The sequence below is a fragment of the Marmota marmota genome, unplaced genomic scaffold (assembly GCF_001458135.2).
Source record: "Marmota marmota marmota unplaced genomic scaffold, marMar, whole genome shotgun sequence".
Taxonomy (NCBI): Eukaryota; Metazoa; Chordata; class Mammalia; order Rodentia; family Sciuridae; genus Marmota; species Marmota marmota.
Genome location: NW_026000316.1, coordinates 1383335 through 1405146, shown reverse-complemented (window position 1 = coordinate 1405146; position 21812 = coordinate 1383335). Strand labels below are relative to the sequence as shown.

General features: G+C 39.9%; 1 protein-coding gene across 3 annotated transcripts in view; it reads right to left on the bottom strand.

The window, feature by feature from the left end:
- Positions 1 to 9015, bottom strand: part of Xkrx (XK related X-linked) — a 16636-nt gene extending 7621 nt beyond the window's left edge. The window contains exons 1-2 of one of the 3 annotated variants that reach the window (XM_048797352.1): positions 4306 to 4436; positions 4133 to 4198 (exon numbers count right to left, since the gene is read on the bottom strand). In XM_048797352.1, the coding sequence (XP_048653309.1) occupies positions 4133 to 4164 (32 nt within the window). In that variant the 5' untranslated portion in view covers positions 4165 to 4198; positions 4306 to 4436. Of the gene's footprint in view, positions 1 to 4132 lie in introns of all 3 variants that reach the window. The other 2 variants (XM_015502298.2, XM_048797355.1) reach the window with 2 other exon arrangements.
- Positions 9016 to 21812: the final 12797 nt, after the last annotated feature.

Below are 21812 nucleotides of genomic sequence, written 5' to 3'. Positions count from 1 at the left end.
TATATATATACACACACACACACACACGTGGCTGGGGAGGTGACTCGCCCCTGGGCTTAATCCATAGTACCAAAAAAAAAAAAATAGATTTGAGGAAATGTTTTATTCAGAGAAAAAGGTGAAGGTTCCAAAAGGCCCTGGTTTGGGTTTTTTGTTTTGTTTTTTATTTTTAGCTGTAGGGGTAGAAAAAATATATTTTTAGTTGTAGATGGACACAATACATTTATTTTATTTATTTTTATGTGGTGCTGAGGATTGAACCAAGTGCCTTTCAAATGCTAGGCAAGCACTCTACCACTGAGCCCCAGCCCCAAGCATTCTTTTTTCAAGTCATTCAGCCCTATAATTGGGGTCTCAAATTCTGTTTTTTCAAGAAAGTGCCTTTGTTGTGTCATGAGACCTGTTTGAAAACAATAGCCTTTTAAACCTGATTACTTCTTTATGAAGAAGAAAATATCCTTATGAAAATCTATCACTCTTGAAATAGTGATAAGACATTTCCTGCTATATCTCTCTCATCTCCCCCATTATATCAGAAGTCTCTAGTAGTTCTGAAGTGGTGAATAGATGAGAAATAACTAGAACATCTTGTTTTGGAACACCTGAGTTACCACTTCCCCCATTCATTCTGAACTCAATGGAAGCTGCGGGCTATTTTTTTTTTAATGACAAGTAAGAACATTTGTGGTGGAAATTAAGACATCTTCCCCAATAGACTGAGGGCAGGGGTTGTATTTATCTTGCTCAAAGGCCTTATCACATAGTGGGAATTTGATAAATATTTGCTGAGTAAATGAAAGGATAAAAAGGAAAACAAAGAATACAGGGTGAAAATGACAGAAGGAGAGGATAATAGCACCAATAAGATTTAACAGAAAAATAGATGAAAGACAAGCTTAGAGATTTATATGCTCTCTAGTCTTTATCCCCCAGTAGGAAGGTTTGAAACATGCACTGCCTGCCATTCTCCACAGGATCGCCCAGAGATTGATTCAGGTGTACCAATTCAAAGTGTGTAGCCAGAAACTTCCCACATTCTAGAGACAAACTCAAAGACCTGGGAAAGAATAAAAAAGAAAAAAGCAATATCTCTTCCTAATTAGGGAACATGATGAAATGAAATGAAATGAAAATCTATCATTCTTGAAATAGTGATAAGACATTATCACTATAAGACAAATCAAAGTGCCTTTTCCACAAAAGATTTTAGATTTTAACCCAAGTCCATCCACACTATTGTGGAATAAACTATTACTCTTTATTTATGCTTTTTTTTTTTTGGTATCAGGGATTGAACCCAGGGGCACTTAACCACTGAGCCACATCCCAGCCCTTTTTCATATTTGATTTAGAGACAGAGTCTTTCTGAGTTGCTTAAGGCCTCACTAAGTTGCTGAGGCTGGCTTTGAACTCCCAATCCTCCTGCCTCAGCCTCCCAGGCCACTGGGATTACAGGCGTTTGCTATCGCACCAGGCTATTCTTCTCTTCTCAAGGCTGGTTTGAAATAGGGTGTTTGCCTTGCTTATAAGCTTCAGTAAACCAGAGTACATTTTCATTTCCAGAAGAATGTTTGGATTTCATGTAACGGAGTCAGTCCCTACAAACACCTTCATGTGCTCGATAGCACTAATCAGGTTCCTACTTGATTAGTAAAAAGTAATTGGCCTTGAATATAAGCATATAAAGAATATAGTTTATGGGCTGGAGATGTGGCTCAAGCGGTAGTGTGCTCGCCTGGCATGCGTATGGCCCAGGTTCGATCCTCAGCACCACATACAAATAAAGATGTTATGTCCGCCGAAAACTAAAAAATAAATATTAAAAAATTCTCTCTCTCTCTCTCTCTTAAAAAAAAGAATATAATTTATGAGTTTTCAATTACTTTTCCCTGCTGTGGGTTTAAGTGATTGAGGCTAAAAATATTTTTTAATTATTCTTAGTGGAAGCTAAACAACAAAAATGAAAAACAGTGAATACAGAGGGTCCAAATCAAAGAAGCTTAGGAAGTCACAAGCAAAAGTCAAAACTGGGATCTGAAAAACAAAAAGAAACCTGGGGTCTGGCTACTCACTGAAATTTGCTTCTTGAGAATTCTGGATCTTAATATATTGTATTTGAAAAGGGACAGAAGAATGGTTCCCCTGCTCCTCTAGTGACATCTTAAAATTTCTTGGTTCCAAGTTCAAGATGAGGTCTTCCTTTATAACTTCAAAAATTTAGAACTGGAAAGTACCTTTAGACCACCCAGTCCAAAGATTATATATAGTCAGCTGAGTCATTTCTGACCAATACATGTAGTTTGGACTGCACAATGTTGTTTGTTTTAAGTCAGTTGCCAATATTTAAAGTCATGACATTTCATATAAAATCGTGCATTGGGAAATTCTCCTGAAAAATTAGGGGATCTGGCAATACTGGCTCTGAATCCTCACATGGATAATGGACTGGAGTTGTAGAGTGGCTGCCTCCTCTATAGGCAGGTCACAGACTGGATTACCATGATACTTCCCAACGTTTCTCTAACAATGAGACTTTGTTTTCATTTATCATCACACGCGAGACTACTGGTTTTCTCATACTTGCTCTACATCAATCATTAAATTACCTGCCTGGTTCCTGCAAGCATTTAGGATTCGTGATCTAGCTTAGACAATCTATTTTACAAAAGAGGGAACTAAAGCCCAAGGCATCTTCTGAGATTTCACCAAGGCCACACAACTAGTCAATGGCAGAAGGAGGACTAGATTCCAGGTCTCCTGAATTCCAGGCCACTCTAAGATATCTCATATTTTCTGTGATGGAGCCTAATCAATTCCTCTCCATTAAAATCATACTGGTAAAATTTTTTTCAAGCTTTTTGAAGGTATAATTACAGTAAAATTATGTGTATTTACAGATAAATTTTTTTATAAAGGGGGAAGTTCCATCCTTAACCAGTTTCATAGCCTATTTTTAGTTCTTAATGATGAGATACCTTCCCAGCCAATTACAACATTAACACTCTGACCCATATTTCTCCGCTGACTGCAGGTGTTTGTCTCTCTTGCAATCATGACAAACTTGGTCCATTCCTCCCTCCTGACCTCATAAGTTTTGCAATGTCTACTTTGAAAACCCCACAGTATCCAAATGAGACTGTTGACACAGATTCCTGTCTCCCTACAATTAAGTACATTATCTTCCCTTCAAAGCAACCTAGATGGGAACACATGATTCTATTACATTGTGCTACTGCATCCAGATAGCAATGGATTCCTTTGCCCCCTTTCAACTGTGTACTTTTATTGCAGAATATAAATAAATAAATAAACAAGAGATTTGATGACCTGACAGAGAAAAATGAACTACATTGGGTTGGGGTACCAGATTACCACTGGTAGCTATTTTGGTATTTTCCAGATGTCATATAACTATAGAATTTGAAAATGGCAAAAACAGCAGCAGCCTAAGTAGCTCAAGGTAAAGAAAATAAATGTGGGATATGAGGGATGCAAGAAAAACTTTCATTTCATTTACAAAATGTCTGAAAGACAAAGTTAAAATTACACACTCTGGGTTGGGTGGGGGTGTATGTAAATCAGTAGTAGAGCACTTGTCTAGCATATCCAAGGCCCTGGGTTCAATCCCCAGCACCAGGGGAAAAATTACACTCTGCAGCTATTGGCCTGTGTGCACAGGGTGACCACATCTGTTAGTCTCAAATCAGTTTCCACAGTCCAAATCCAAATATCATGCATAATTTATTGAAATCTCTTAGATGGTATCATTTACAGTTTTGGAACACAAATACATGCCACATGTTCATCAGTTTGGCACTTAAGGTTCCAGATAAGTTTTTTGGATGGCAGGCAGGGAAGCCAAGAATGGAAAGGAATGGGAGAGTCATTAAGACTAGAGGCACAGGGGTTGGGATTGTGGCTCAGTGGTAGAATGATCTTCTAGCACATGCAAGGCCCTGGGTTCGATCCTCAGCACCACATAAAAATAAATAAAGGTATTGTGTCTAAGTACTTCTAAAAAATAAATATTTTTTAAAAAGATTAGAGGCACAGTATCAGTCTTGTGAATATTAGTTTTCTCTTTCTCTGCACAAGTTTTGAGGGGGTATGTAGAGATTTAAAAAGTGCTCACCTGATAACAGGTCCCAAGAGGATTAGATGCATAAATAATGACAGTGGTTTGTCTTTGGCCAGATCTCTGTGGACAAAAATGAGGGTCAACTGGACCATAATGGATGAAAACATAAAGAAGGAAAAGGTGTATGTCATCCAGAAGGTTTCATTATTCTTTCGATAGATTCTAACCATGTATAAGGCAGATGCAGCCTCCCCACAGTACAAAAAGGTGGAGAACAGGATACCAAATGGAAAGGTAAATCGAGGGTTGGCCCCACGGATGACATCTTCCTCCAGAGATGAAACTGGATCTACATTTGGCTCCTCAGGAATTTCATAAACTCTGTCCATTGTGGAGGTTCTGAGTGTTGTGGTCTGGTGTTCACAGCACCACTCCACCCACCCCAACAAAACCTGTAGCCACTGCAGTCCAAGTAACAGTCAAGTGGGCTCTGTCAAGTTGAATTCCAGAATGGAGATCAACTAATTAGAACCAGAGACTCCTGTCTTCTAGACCCAATTAGATGTGGAGTCTGGGATGAAGAGTCCAAGAGGACCACTCTGAACTTGATTCTTGATTGGCCCAAGAATCCAATCGTCAATATATGTGCTGAGAAATTTGGACAAGGCAAAAGCAAGCATCCCAGCGCCGAGTCTGGAGTCCAATTCCAAGCGTATGAAAAGACATGGGAACAGCGTTTTCCGTGGCGGCTCCTTTCGCACCCCCGCTCCAGGCAGGAGGGGAGCCACTCTGTCAAGACACTGCTAGCAGCTCCCCGGGAGATATTCTGAGCAGTGTGCCCTCTCAATTCAGTAGCAAATTGAGCAAGAGCAGAAGAAAGGGCGCAGTCTGAGCGTTCCCTGGAGGATTGGGTTCAGCGCCATGGTACCTTAGCTACTTCTAGGTTATGGCTCTTAGCTCGCCCTCTCATTTGTTCACCGGTGCTCTCTCAGGATCCGCGCCAAATCAAAGGTTCTCCAGGTGGCTCTACGGATTCCCCAGGCCCCGCCTCCAAGACAGCCGGGCTGGGGGCAGGAGTAATGTCAGCACTCGTCCCCAAGCTCAGTCACTAGGGAGAGAAGCACTGCACGCTTGCTACTGGAATCAAGCAAAGGCTGGAGGGGCTTCTCCACCCAGAAACTTTGCTAGTGAAAGGCACAAGGTGCAAGCCGCCAAACCGGCCTGGCAGATGTCGCCAAACTCTTGGACGCTGTCGGCTGCCGGGGTCTAGTCTGGCCTGCAGTTGAAGCCGCAAGAGGTCCGGTGGCTTCGGGCGCTAGCTAAAGCACCTGGATGGCGGGGGCGGGCGAAATAGGAGGGACGGCTGGGGCCAAAAAAAGAAGCCCGAGAGTTCCAAGTCAATCAGCCAAAGGATGCTCCGTGTACAGGCGCGACAAGGAGGGCTTGGACCACTCTTCAGAAGCACTGCTCAGCACGACCCCCAGACCCAGGAGGGAGCCAAAGCTTTCCTCTCCCCAGGAGCAGAAGGCACCCACTTCTACCCCCACCCTCCCTAACTAGCTAAGTGGCTTGCTTCCACACTAGCTCAACCCACGCGGTTAGGCAGGTGTGTCTCCCTTGGGCGAAGGGTTGAACCTCCCTAGGTCCTATTGCCCTCCAGATAATATCTGGAGGAGAGGGTACCTGGAAGGCAATTGGGGAAGAATTTCCTTTTCAGTTGATTTCAGCTAAAGGAAGACTAAACAGGGTAGAAATCAAGACACAAAACTAGCCCACAGACACTGAAAGCTCATATTATACGCCTTGATTTCTCCACTTGCAAAATGAAGCCAGGACTGGAGCTTTATGGACTTTCAGGGTTTTGGCTAAAACGTTCCAAAGAGTGGCCAAATTCTAAATAGACTGGCAAGTAGCCAAGGGTGCTGTTAGTAAAACTGACATGTCTTAGCTCTGAAAATTTGCTGGATTCTTAAGTGCAATCCTCCCCCACCTCGCCAAGCTTTTGTTTTCATGCCTAATTTGCATAATTCTAAACCCCAGAGAAAAGGAGAAAACATCTGCCTCTGGGTGATAATATAAATGTACTAGAGCCTGTGCCAATCTCCTGTTGCTGCAGTTAAAAGAATCAGTGAGGAGTGGTCAAGTTAGCTACCAAAAAAGGATGGCCTCAAGATAGACTTAGTCTTGTCATTTTTTTTTTTTTTTTTTAAGGTTTCCTGGATTGCTGCCTCCTTTCCTCAGGGCTGATTCGGGGACAGACTCAGCATCTAAGGGTTGTTGCTTTCTGAAGCAGATTCTCCATCTTGGTCTGCACCTGTGGTAGCAGCTGGGCTAAGAGGGTGATACTTCCTCCTTCCCGTTTCACACCAGAGGTCCACAGTATAGAGAACTTCAGTCCAAGTACTGATTACCTGAAACATTCTAACTGGAAAGAGGTTCTCTACCAGGGGCATACAATACAGATCATCTTGGGGATCCTGAGCAACCTGCTTGCAAGATGGATCTCAGGCAAGGTGACTAACTCATTCCACTTTGCTAGGATGGAGTAGATTAATCTCCTTAACACCGGAGAACGAGGTTTAGGAAGAATATAGAACCCTAGTGTTCTAGTTTTTCTTCCCCAGGCCTTTACTAGTCCCCAAATATGCAAATCTACAATGCCTTTCTACTTTGTTCCAAAATAACTCCTTTCTTCTGCCATCCAAGGCTTTCTGTAATCACCCTGCTTCTCTCTCAAACTTTAATTGCCCACGCTACCCTACCACACACCTTTTGCTCCAGTCCAGCAGGTTTTCTCACTTATATTCAACCTGCTCACTACCACCTTATGTGCCTTGTTGATGCTATTTATAGCCCCATTCACCTTTTCCTCTATTAATGCAAACCTTCCTTCAAGGGTCAGCTCCAGAATGACCTTCTCCAAGCTTTCTCTCCTCTCCAACCCTTTCCTAGCTTTGTGCTATTGGCACATGTCTCTTGTACTAACTAGTCCCTCAACTCTTTGTTTGCTCTGCCTCCCCAATATAAGCGTAAACTTAATGAGGAAGGGATGTGCAATTAATGTTTACTGTGGATCTTGTTGATGACAATGGTGATTGACAAATGATGACAAAGCTTCCTCCCCCATACTTCCTCCATGAAACCAGGCAAGACTCAGACACACTCATCTGTAACAGCTGTAGGCACTGTAGCTTAAAGTACTTCGGCTGAATGAACACTGCCTTATTCACTCATTCAGCTCAGAGGAAGCCAGCCTACATGACCAGTCCCTTCTCAGACATTTTTGTCAAATACCAGTTTAGCACCAAATTACAAATTTGTTTCAAGTGTACAAACTTTTATGCCCCAACTAAATTATTATAGGTTTCTTGATGACAGAACTCCTACTATAATGCTTTTATTGGATTCCCCCATGGCTGCTACAGACCTGTAAATTTCCTGCCATCTGATTCCCCTCATCCATCAGCTTCTCCATTTTCATCCTTAAGACTTTCTGGCGCTTTAGAACACTAAATCCCTGGTCTCTGATTTCCCTTTTCCTTTGCCCTGCTGGGAGAAACTTAAAAGAAGATTTTCCCTATTTCTGTCTAATACTCTTTGCCCTTTAAAGCAATCTCTAGATTCTAACTTTACTCTTCTTAGGATGAGATGCTGGAAATGTTGGTAGTGGTGAGCCTGCCCAGTAGCCCCTTCCCCATTGAAAGCACAGATCTCCCAAAGGCTAATCTGCTGAGGTGGTACCTCTAAGTGGCCCCCTAAATTCTAGGTAATGCTCAAGGGTCAATTTTCCCCTCCAGGAAGCACCAAAATTCTGCAAGAAAGGGAGGCTTAGGATCCAGAAGGAACAAATAATGGGCCTAAAAGCTATCTGGTCTAAAAGCTCTTGGCATCTTTAGCAGCATTCAGAAGCCCCTGAAATCACATAAGGCTTTGGGATAGGGATGAGGTTTCTATGCCATCATGGCCTGAAGAAAAATGGCTCCTAGACGTTCCAGAAGCTGCTTCTGTAAAAGGCAGCTGGCCTCTACAAGAGGAGAGGAAGAGAGATGAGCAACAAGTGGCTGATTGTCCAGTCACAAATGTACAAGTGGCTGGTAGGTGGGAAGTAATGAACAAGGTCCAGAGTATCAATTCCTAGGGCAGAAGGATGCCTTCCTTCCATAGAATTATGTTTGGGCTGTTAAGAGTTCTTGAAAGATATCTAAGGCAAAACCAGACACCTAGATCTGATTTTTTTCACTGTAAGCTCCTTGAGAACAATGACTTTTGCTTTTTAGTTTTGAGTCCATGCCCTCATTAGTATTATCCATAGGTAGGATCTGGGCTTAAGTCAAAACACAAATTAGATCTCTCTGCAGCCCTTAAGCAGCCTTGAAGAGAATGAAGGGCTATCACAAAATGTGGCATAAAACATGGGGATGGTGGCAAGCTCCATTTACATTGCTTGGTAGAGGGAATGAGGGAGAGGGATGCAATGAATAATACTTATTTCTGAAATAATACCTTTAAATATAATTCATGTACCATATAATTCACCCATTTAAAGCGTGCAATTTAGTGGTCTTTAGTACAAAGCTGTGCAGCCATTACCCCAATCTAATTTCAGAACATCTCATCATCCCCCAAAAGAAACCCATACCCATTAAGTGCTCACTCCCCACTCCCTAAACAATCTAAAATCTACTTTTCATCTCATTGGGTTTGTGTATTCTGTATTGTATTAGTCTATTTTGTTGCCAATAATATCATAGAAAGGGTGATTTAAGGTTTATTATGGGTCATGGTTTTAGGTGAAGGATGATGGGCCACATTTGGTGATAACTTTTTTTTTCTTTTTGGTACTGGGGCTTGAACTCAGGGGCACTCAACCACTGAGCCACAATCCCATCCCTATTTTTTTGTTTGTTTGTTTTTATTTAGAGACAGGGTCTCACTGAGTTGCTTAGCACCTCACTATTGCTGAGGCTGGCTTTGAGCTTGCAATCCTCCCATCTCAGCCTCTCAAGCCACTGGGATTAAAGGTGTGCAACACGGTGCCAGGCTAATGATAACTTTTTTTGCTGGCAGAATTCCAAGTTGGCAAAGAGTATCACATAGCAAGAGAATGTGTTCTCTTTTCCTCCTCTTATGAACCTTCCAAGATTCAATTATGGGGGCTCCACCCTAATAACTTTAATCCCAATTATTCCCCAAAGACCCCATCTCTAAACACCAGAATTGGATTAAGTTTCCATCCCCTTAATACCTCACAATGGGGGTTAAATTTCAACACATGAAAACCTGGGAGACAAACCATGAAATGTGTACTTCATTTAAATGGAAATCATTTAATATGGGACCTGTTCTGTCTGGATTTTTTTACTTAGCATGTTTTCAAGGATTATCCATGTTGTAACATGTATTACTTTGTTCCTTATGAATAATAGTCCACCACATAGATCTACCACAAAGAAACAGAACCACTGGGTCACTCGTAGTTCTCAAATTCAGGGCACATTGGGAGGCTGCAAATTCAGGGAAAAGCTGGTGTGGCAGGATTCGTCTGGAAGTTGAAAAGTCAGCAGAATTTCTATATTGCAGTCTGGAGGCAGAATTCTATCTTCTGCAGGGGACCTTTGCTCTTTAGGCCTTCAATGGATTGGATAAGGCTCACCTATATTATGAAGGGTAATGTTTTATTCAATATCTGATGACTTTAGTGATAATCACATTTGAAAAATATCTTCATGATATTTAAACTGGTGTTTGACCAAATGGGCACCAAAACCTAGACAAGTTGATACATAAAAACATGACAGGGTTGTTTCTACTTTTCAGCTCTCATCAATAAAGCAACTAAGAACATTTGTGTACAAGTTTTCACATGTGTTTTCAAGTCACTTGAGTATATGCCTAGAAGTAAAATGCTAGATCATATGGTAACTATGTCTAAATTTTTGAGGAAAAGTCATCAGACTTTTCCTAAATGGCTGCACCATTTTACATTTCCCTTGGCTGTATATGAGTTTCTAATTTCTCCACATTCTCAACATCAGTTGTCTTTTTTATTATAACCATCGTACTGGATTTTTATTTGCACTTCCATACAGCTAAATTGAGTGTAGGTATGTGTGTGTGTAAGGGTATTGGAGCACCAGCTGCCTACATTCATCCAATTATTTCAGTAAATAAGACAAAGATCTCTGCTCTCAATTTTACATAGTGCAGTGGACATGTGCTTTTTATTGGAGGGTTGGGGATTGCTCTCCAGCATCTCAACCCTTTTATCTGGGAGAGAGTACTAAGTACTAAGTACTCTTGTTGGGGGGCAAGTCAGGACACAGGTGTGTGACTAAGGCTCACTAAATCCAATGATCTAGCTCTTGAATTGGGAGCCAGTGGCCCAAAGCAGTGGAAAATCTCTAAAACATCTATGAAAATGTGTTTCTCAGTTCTCCCAGGTTGAAAGCACTATTGACCTTGACCCCAGCTGCTACACTTTAAATTCACCCCAATATTTGCTGCTTTGCTCTGAGGTCACACCACTCCCAGAAAATGACTGAGCACAGCAGGCTTATTTCTGAGAAATATCAAACTACTCTAGTTGATGTCTCGGGCTACATGACTTGCCATCAACCTTGCCAAATTTTATTAGAACTGCACTCCAGTCTAAAACTCTTCCTACCCAAATTTCTTCTTGCCTTCCTTCATCCATAGATAAAATTTATATTGCAGTCCCTACCTCCCCTAGACCTATTTTCTGTCACAGATTTTCCTCCAACAAATTTCTTGTATCCCATCTTGTTATCTGCTCCTCAGATGACCTCAGTGTAGCAGTAGTAACAGTGGCTGCTGTGATGTTGACTGTGTAGCCTGAGTCTGGTTCTCTAGTCTGGCAATTCTGTGAGCTATTTAATACACTTTCAATATATACGTATTCTTCTTAAATTAACCAGTCAATTTCTTTTGCTCACAACTAAGAACTCTCCAGATTATACAGGGACAGGACAAAAACATCCAACTACAATACAGCATAAGAGAAGTGTAGAGTCCATGAGATTACATTGGGGAGGAATCTAACCCAGTCTTTGTCTTCCCAAATAAAATACCTACATGCTACCTGGATTTGCTAGTCGACTCTTATCACAAATTTTATAGTTCATCCCAAATTGAAAGGCTCATGACCATCTCTCCAGTTTACCACTTCTTATGCCAACAGTTCTCAGTTAAATTCACATAAAAATCACTTGAGGGCTGGGGTTGTAGCTCAGTGGAAGAGCACTTGCCTAGTATGTGAGAGGCACCACATAAAATAAAGGTCCATAGACAACTAAAAAATATTTTTACTTGAATGCAGAAGATGACAAATCACCAACTCCAGAGCCCCAAATGTCAAGCAACACAGGTGCTCAGGTTAAGTATGCTTCTGAAAAACTGTCCTAGGGATAGCTCTATAGTCTGTTTCTAGAACACTTGTATCCATCATCATAATGGGCATTTCATAAAGATTTGCAGCAGTTGACCACTCTATGACCTGGGCCAGATTTAAAAATTGACTTAAGGGAGCTGGGATTATAGCTCAGAGGTAGAGCGCTTGCCTCACACATGTGAGGCACTGAGTTCAATCCTCAGCACCACATAAAAATAAATACATAAAATAAATAAAGATATTATATCCATGTTTTTAAAAAACCTTTAAAAAATTGACTTAAGAGTAATCTACACACAAGGGTATGTCTCCAACACCAAAATTCTCGATTTCCTTCGTCTGCACACAAAGAATATCATCTTCTACTATAATTTGGCAAGAATGAAACTGTGTGTACAAACTTTGATTTTTTTTTTACTTGTAGACAGACACAATGCCTTTATTTTTATGTGGTGCTGAAGACTGAACCCAGTGCCTCACATGTGCTAGGCAAGCACTCTACCACTGAGCTACAACCCCAGGCCCTGATATTCTTTCTTAATGAGCACATTCAACATTTGTTGGGCCTAGCAGTTCTCAATCTTATAACAAAAGGAAGGAGATGTTCCGGTAATTCCAAGAGGAAAAGGGACTCCTTCTGTACTGCAGGATGACTCAATGAAAGAGGTAAGCATAGAAAGTAAAAGGAAAGATCATGAATCTTTTACCAGATCACCTCCTTAGCATTTCCATGTCTCATTCTTGGCTTTAATTCTTTTTTTTAAAAAAGTCCTTTTTTTCCTCAAATAATTATCACAAACTGCATTCACTGAAAGCTAGTGGCAACCAAAAGTGAAAAGTTTACAAAGATCTAAAATTTACACCCAAGAACTGATCATAGGTTAATAGGAAGAACAATTCATCCCCTGTTTAGACTTATTTTATGAAGGACAATTATATATTAAATTAAAGGCAGCATTATGCTTTGAAATACAATAAACGAAAAAGATTAAAAATGGACTCAGTTTTAATATGCTGAATGGGCAAATTTAACACTTTTGTGATATGTAATTGACTGGCTCTATTATACAAATGGGAATAAACTAAAGAGTTTTTCAGTTTAAATAATGTTAATGCCAATATTTATTGATTACTAAGTGCCAGATACTGTTGTAAGCCTTTTCTGAACTAATTTAATACTTACAAAGCCCTCTGAGATAGGAGCTATATTCATCTCCAATTTCCTATTAGGTAAGGAAATTGAAACACAGAAAAGTTAAGACATGTCCAAGCTAAAGTAGCTTAGATAGTAGAGCTGAGGTCTGAATAGAGGGAATTAGGTTCTGGTGCCTGGGCCCTAGTCATTTAGAACAGCAAACAAATTGTATTGAAAATTCAAGGTTGCCTATAATCTGCCCCACACCTGGCTAACTCCTATTATGAATGTTCCATTTTAGAATGGCTGTCATCCCCAAACTTCTCAAATACATGCATTTCCAACTCCAAGCCTTTACCTGCCCCTTTCAACCCATCGGGAATAACTTCCTGCCTGCCTTCCTCCTATCTAAACACTCATACCTCCCTCTAGGTCAAGTCCAAGTTTTACCTGCTCTATAAGGTTCTAAATTCTAGAGGGCATTTTTTTCTAAACAATTAAGCCTCTACTGTCTGAACCCCCTTACTTTTGGTGTTTAACTGGTCTCAAAATATATACCTTGCTCTTCAATTAGACTAATGGCTTTCCCAGGGCAACCAGAACTACACTATCCATATAATAGAAAGTTCTAATGGAGGGGCTGGGTTGTAGCTCAGTGGTAGAGCGCTTGCCTGGCACGTGAAGCACTGAGTTCCATCCTCAGCACCATATAAAAATAAATAAAACAAAGGTTGCTAAGGCCGTCACAGCTCTAGATACCTTTTTACATACTCACTCTATGTAAACACTGCTTGCTCTAAACCTATTTATCCTAAACACAAAAAAATGAATTTTCTTTTTAAAAAACTCCAATTCTTTTAATATTTTTTTAGTTGTAGATGGCCACAATCTTTATTTATTTTTTATGTGGTGCTGAGGATCGACCCCAGTGCCTCACACATGCAAGGCAGGCGCTCTACCATTGAGCCACAGCCCCAGCCCTAAACTCCAATTCTTATTTCTAGTAAAAGGAGCTCAGAAGATGTCTCAAATGTAAATATCACTAACATTTCTAATCAAGTCTCAATACTCTTGATTTTTCTCAATTCTCATCCTCCTTGAGCCCCAGCTGCACCTGACATTATGTAGACCAGCTTCCCTCTCCTACTCAAAAATTGTCCTAGCTATCTTACTCCTTGGGGTTTATCCAAAAGAAATAAAATCAGGAGCTGTTTTATAACTCACTTGTGGAGTTATGGTTTAGATATGAGGTGGCTCCCCAAAAGCTCATCTATAAAATGACACAGGAACGTTCAGAGGTGGAATAGTTAGATGATGAGAGCTGTAGGGATTAACTGGGTGGTAACTATAGGAAGGTAGGATGTGATTGGAGGAGGTGGGTCATTGGGAGCATGACTTTGGGGTTTATATTTTTGTCCCTGGTGAAGAGAATGCTGTTTCCTTGTTACCATGTCCTGAGCTGTTTTCCTCTGCCACATCCTTCTGCCAAGATGTTCTGCCTCACCGCTGGTCCAGGGCTATGAAGTCAGTGGTCTATGATCCAAGTCCTCTAAAAACCACGAGCCAAATAAACTTTTCCTTTTCTAAATGTTTCTGTGAAGTCTTTTGGGCACTGTGATAAAAAAAAGTTGACTAAAATATAAATAATGGCATTTTATTCAGCCATAAAGAAGAATGTTATCATGATATTTGCTGGTAAAAGGATGGAACTAGTGAACAGGACATCATGTCAGGGGAAATAAGGCAGACTCAGAAAGTCAAGGATCAAATATTTTCTCTCAAATCCAGATGCTAGAGCAAAATAAAGAAAAAAAAGGAGGGGATCCCATTAAAATTGGAAGGAAATCAGTGGAATGAGTGGGGGTGGGAAGAGATTGAGGGAGAGAGAGGAGGGACATGAGAAGGGAGGAACTGCAGAATGAAATTGACTAAATTATGCTATTACATATATGAATATATCACATTGAATTACATGTTTATGTATTATCTATAATGTACCAATTGAAAACAAATAAATAGAAGGAAGACCAGTAGAATAGAGAAAGGGGAATATGGGGAGAGGAAGGGAGGGAAAAGAGGAAGCACCAGGGACTAAAATGGGCCAAATTTTATTCCATGCATGTATGATTATGTCAAAATGAAACTCACTATTATGTATAACTATAATGCATTGATAAAAACATTTAAAATTGTCCTTTTTGTGTCCATGACACTGTAACAAAGAGAAGAATGATCATCACTAATTTATTGATAGCTTTGTGCCACACACCATGGTAAATGCTTTAGGTAGCTCAACAACTACATTAGGTAAACATTATTACAGCTTGAGCATCCCTAATCTGAAATCCAAAATGTTTTGAAATCTGAAACTTTTTGAGCATGAGAAGTGTTTTGGATTTTGAAGCATTTTGGATTTTTTTTTATTTTTACTTTTTGTAGTTGTAGATGGTCAGAATGCCTTTATTTGTTTTATTTTTATGCAGTGCTGAGGATTGAACCCAGTGACTTATGCATGCTAGGCAAGCACTCTGCCACTCAGCTACAGTCCCAATCCTAGATATTTTTTTTAAATCAGTATTTTTTAAATGTATTTTTAGTTGTTGATACACCTTTGTTTTATTTATTTATTTATTTATTGTGTTGCTGAGAATCAAACCCAATATTTCACACATGCTAGGCATGCACTCTACCACTGAGCTACAATATATCAGCCCCTGAATCTGTACTTTTTATTTATACATGACAGTAGAATCAATTTTGACATCATTATAAAAGCATGGGATATATCTTTTTTCTAATTCTGTCCCCAGTACCTCCCCTTCCCCCACTCCTGCTGTTCCTTTCCCTCTATTGATCTTTCTGCCATTTATCCAGTTATTTTCAAAAGTAATTTCTTGTGGATGTACACAATGGTGGAGATTCACTGTGGTATATTCATATCTGGACATAGGAATGTTATGTCAGATTCATTCCATTGTCTTTCCTATTCCCATCTTCCCTCCTTTCCCTTCATTCCCCATCCTCTACCCCATTAAACTTTTATTTTTTTAACCCCTGCCCCCCCATTGTGGATTAGCTTCTACATATCAGAGAAAACATTCAACCTTTGGCTTTCTCAGACTGGATTATTCACTTAGTGTGGTAGGATTTTGGATTTTCAAATTAGGAATGCTGAACCAGTAAAGTCTACACAGATATTCCAAAATCTGGAAAACTATAATTTAAAACACTTGTACCAAGCATTTCAGATAAGGAATACTCAGTCTGTGTTATCACCATTTTAGAGATGAGGTACCTAAAGTTCAAAGATATTACTTGACATGTTCAAGGTCATTGAGCTGGTGGTGCTAAAACTAAAACCTAAACCTCGAAAGACTCTTCTTATAAGTCATTACTAGATCAAATGGATAAAATAGGTCATTCAAGCAATCAATTTCAACATCAAAGAACAGAAACAATCTATTCAAAAAAGCCTTCTTTTTCTATTTCTAAAACTTATCCCAATATACCTCTGGTAGATTTTTAAGGTTGTAATAGCCTAGGAAATTTAAAGGCAATTACCAAGTAATTGAGACAAAAGTAACCACAGTAAGTCCAGGAGAGCAGAGACCATGTGGCTTTCATTTTCCAGAATTCTGTTTTCTCCTAAACACCCTGTAGGCCCTTTACATTAAAATATGAGTTGTTCAGAACTTAGAATTTACATCCAAGCACTTTACCAATGGTCCATTTTAGTTACACCAGGGACCACTTATAGCTTTTTGGTTCGCTGGGCTGGTCTTTATGTCTGCAGCTGCTGCCAGAGCTAGTCAAACGTAACTGAGAAGTGCTAGAGGGGCTCAGCTTTAGGTTGGAACAGTCACCTGGTTACTACAGTTTTATGTTACCCTGTTTACTGATACCCTGAAGCAGTTCAAACTCAGTATTCCTGGCCAGTAGACAGAAGGGGAGGATGTGGAAAAAAAATTATAGCAAACTTGCCCCCTGCCTTCCTATAAAAGAGATGATTAACCTTATTGATTCCATAATCTCACCAGGCTCCCATAATGTGTTATGAGCTACACACTAGGAGATAGCTAGGCCTTGTGTAGCTCATAACACATTATGGGAGTGTGGCAAATAATTGTGCAGACCTTTGGATTTTGAAGCCTCTAATACTTAGGTTAATGAAGAGTAAGAAAAATTGGCTTCTTATCCTAGTTCTGCAACTGATTATTTGGTGAGAACTTTTTTCCTTTTACAATCTATACCTGCGCCATAAACATCTGATCTACTCATGTACAATGAACATAAAAAATCTAAATTTTTCCTTATACTGTCTGTGCATGTACCACAAACAAAATTGGGGATGTGGCTCAGTGGTTGAGTGCCTCTTGAGTTCAATCCCTGGTACCCCCCTCCCCCCAAAAAAGTGATTAAGCCTGTGAGTCTACATTTAAAAAAAAATTAGTTGTAGATGGACACAATACCTTTATTTAATTTATTTATTTTTATGTGGTGCTGAGGATTGAACCCAATACCTCATACATGCGAGGCAAGCACTCTGCCACTGAGCCACAATCCCAGCCTGAATCTACATTTTTAACAAGTTCCTAAATGCTGCTGATCTGAGACTTTAGAACATGAAGTATGGAATCAGACTGAATCTCAACTCCAACTCTGTTTTTTCTTAGCTGTGAAATCTGTAGCAGGCTTTTTAATCTCTCTGAGCTTTTGTTTCGTCACCTACAAAAGGAAGATAAAAAAAATGGGTTATTTCATTGCGTTGCTATGGAGATTACAAGAAATAATGCACATAAAACATGCTTAGCACAGTGCATGGGAAGAGCAAATAATTAATAAATGCTAGTTATTAATAATATTCCATGAACTGGCACTCCCAAATATTGATGATTCTCTGAAGACTGCAGTTCAGAATGATTATCTGAAAGCACTGAAAGAGTCTAGATTAATCAGAGAGACAGATTGAATCATATTTAGTCATATTTTGTTAGGCTTATGTCATTGTATTCTAATTCTTTGAAAATTGAGACCTCATCTGTTATCAGTCAGGGTCCCACCAGGAAACAGATGGCATACTCAAATTAGCATAATTAGTGGAAAGTTTAACAAAAGGACTATCTACAAAGGTGTGAGCAGAGTGTAGGAAAACCAAGAAGGACAGAGAGTAAAGTAAGTTGGGGCGTTACCACTCTAGGATGAAGAGACGGAACTGGTGTTGTATAAGAAAAAATAGGAGAATGTGGTATATAGAAAGAATCCCTTTGAGAAGAGCTGTGACCTTTAGTTAAGGGACAGTTGCCAGCCTGAGGCAACGCTGCAAGGAGTAAGCCAAGAATAAACACTCTGACCTCAGTTTCTTCCCTTCTTTTGAAGTCCTGCCAGGCATCTCCATTACTCAAATCTACCAGAAGCCAGGAAGAGACTCACTGATGTGACCCATATAGGTTAGCCTCCCTGGGCACAGAGCAGAGAACAAAAGGATGGTAAATTAATCAGGACCAGGTAAGTAGAAAATATCTGGTACACCACCTATGGTACATACACTCAACCAAAATACATTCAAATCAGAACACTGTATTCCTCTGACCAAGAAAGAAGAGACTTCTATTTTAGACAGCACTAAACTCACTAAATGAGGATCAATAACTTCCAAGGTTATCTCTCCACTGGATGTCCTATAATCATACAAAATTCAATACAACTAAAACTGAAATTCATCTTCCTCTACTACCAATAACTTTCCCATTACGATCTGTGGTAGCCTGTGAATATGCCAATCTCTCAGCCTGCAACATCCTTACATTTTCTCTCAGCATATTTAAGTCCTACTTATCCCTTATGTCCAAATAAAATACTTCTCCATCTTCCATGAGATCTTCCCCAACAGTTACTGTAGCCCACACTGATTTCCCTAGTCTATGAAAAAACATTGCTAATAATTTAGTCACTACTATTTTTTTTAGTTGTAGATGGACATAATATCTTTATTTTATTTATATATTTTTATGTGGTACTGAGGATGGAACCCAGAGCCTCACACAAGCCAGGCAAGTGCTCTACCACTGAGCCACAACCCCAGCCCTTTAGTCACTACTACTGGCTACTATTTTTTTAACATTTACTTGTAGACAGACACAATGCCTTTATTTTTATGTGGTGCTAAGGATGGAACCCAGTGCCTCACACATGCTAGGCAAGTGCTCTTCCCCTGAGCCACAACCCTAGCCCCTGACTACTATTTTTAATTGGTTTGTGTATACATACCATCACATTGACCTGATACTACACTTTACTTAAAGTCAAGAACTATGTCTTAACTTTTTCTCCTTGATGAGAGCAAGAAATCTTGGGAGGTATTGCATATAAGTAAAAAATAAATACCCAAAGAATGAAGATAGGAAAAGAATAGCAGGGGACCAAATACCCAATCTCATTTTTCCATGAGAACTTTTCTCAGAAAAAAATCCTAGTGCTCTGAGAGCCTGCTTGGCCTTATGTGGAAATACACAGGCTCAAAGGACAGCTCTACCTCCCATCTGTCTGTTTGGCATTTTAAAAACACTCTTCTAAATAAATCTTGAGTTAAATAGAGAATCAAAACAGAAATTACAAACATTTGAACTTATCAACAGGGAAATCAACACCCATCAAAACCCATGAGGGCTGGGGGTATAGCTCAGTTGGCAGAGTACTTGCCTAGCATAAATGAGGCATTGGGGTCCATCCACAGTCCAGCAGAAAAAAAGTTAAAAATCCATGATATATATAGCTAACATGGTACTCATAAGGAAGTTACAGCATTAAATTCACTTACTTATTCCAATATATCCAAATATATTTTGGGGGGCTGGGGATGTGGCTGAAGCGGTAGCGCGCTCGCCTGGCATGCGTGCGGCCTGGGTTCGATCCTCAGCACCACATACAAACAAAGATGTTGTGTCCGCCGAGAACTAAAAAATAAATATTTAAAAATTCCCTTTCTCTCTCTCTCTCTCTCTCTCTCTCTCTCTCTCTCTCTTTAAAAAAAAACAAATATATTTTAACTGACAATGCATGAATTATTTTGACTGATAATAAATGAAATAAACAGTCAACTCGAGAATATGATAAATAACAAAAAGCACACCCAAAGAAAATACATTGAAGGAATTAAAGGTTTTTTTAAAAAATCAATGACCATCAGATTGGGGATGCAGGTCAGCAATAGAGCATGTACTTAAGCTTATGCAAGACCCTGAATTCAATCCCAAACACCTCCCGAAAAATATCAATGACCCATTTCTCACTAGTCCTCACTCTTATAATAATAGTTTTGTGGGGCTGGGATTGTGGTTTAGTGGTAGAGCACTCGTCTCAGCACCACATAAAAATAAATAAACAAAATTAAGATATTGTGTCCAACTACTTCTAAAAAATAAATATTAAAAAATAATAGTTTTATAAAACTTTGATGTAATAACAATCAATTATAAAAAGATACTGGAAGGCAGAAAGGACAGGGTGGACTGCCTAGGGACTAGAGGACCTAAGGAACACTATGGTGGTAAGCTGCCTGGGATTTCTTTTTGTTTCTCATATATTCCAGATGGGTTGAAGAATAAGCTCATTACTTTAAACTTCTAATAGGTACACATCCCCAAAAAGAGTTCCAAGAAAACTCTGTACCCATTAGTTAAATGAGTAGGAAAATGGTGGCTAGAACAGAAAACCTTTTGAAAATACTTGTTATGCTTTGGATCTAGAATGTCCCCCAAAGGCTCATGTGTTGAAGTGGAGCTTTTGGGAAGTAAACAGATCATGAGAATTCTGATATCATCGATGGACTAATCCATGGATGGGTTCATAGCTGAATGGACTATTGGGAGGTGATGGAAATTATAGGAGGAGGGGCTCACTAGGAGGGAGTAAGTCACTGGAGGCATGCCCTGGAAAGGTATATCTTGTCCCCACCACTTTTATCCTTCTATTCCTCTGCTGCCTTGCTGCCATGAGGTAAGCAGCTTTGTTCTTCTCTTCTGCCATGATGTTCTGTCTTGCTTCAGGCCCAAACCAATGCAGTCAGCCAACCATGGATTAAAACCTCTGAAACCAAGAGCCAAAATAAGCCATTCCTTCTTGAAGCTGTTTTTCTTGGGTATTTTGTCCCAGTGATGAAAAGCCAATTAACACAATACCCACCCTACTCTAGTCAAATATTACAGGAAAATCTGCCCATTCTTTTCAGTGTCAGCTGTACCAGAGATACCAATTTCTGGCCTCACATGGCTGTAGTCAGGCAAGGTTAGTAGGTCCTTGACCTTCCCTATAAAGGTGTTATCAGCAGGAGGCTGGATGGTTCAGTGGTAGAGCACTTGCCTAGCATGTGTGAGGCACTGGGTTTGATCCTCAGCACCACATATCAATAAATAAATAAAATAAAGATCCATGAACAACTAATAAAAATATATTTTTAAAAAAGGTGGTGTCAGCAGGATCAATGGAATTGAACTTCTACCCGCTTTCCCCAGTAGCAAACAAGCAGAACAAGACTATGGTAGGTAGTGCTAGTTGGCATTCTACTTTCCCCACTAGGGTAGTGTCAGTGGGACCATGCCCACCTGATAATCCACACTCCATTCCCCATTCTTTTACCTGTCATTTGGATAGGGTCCATCAGGGGGCTAACATTCTACCTCTCCCACCTCCAGTGCCTACAAGGTGGAAAAAGACAGGTTATGTACCACACTACTTCTCCCAAATCCTATATCAATGGGCTGGGGTTGTAGCTCAGTGGTAGAGTGCTTGCCTAGCATGTGTGAAGCCCTGGGTTTGATCCTCAGCACTGTATAGAAATAATAAATAAATAAAATATAGGTAATATGTCCATCTACAACTAAAAATTTACCAAAAAAAAAAACTTAAAAAAAAAGAAGGCCTAAGAGGGAGCACAATTTCCAACTTCAGCCAGAAGCAACAAGCTGATGCAAGTAGTACTACATTTTTGGCAGGAAGGTGTCAGTAGGTTTAGAGTGGGGAGAGAAACTTTCACTCCCATTCATTGAAACAACACAGTGAGGTAGTATTTCACTTTTGCCAGGGTCAGCAGAGTCCAATAGAGAGCTGTATATTTACCCCAACACAAACCCACACAGCACAACACACTTAAACAGGATGACTGCACGCAAAAAAGGAAGAAATAAAATATAGTC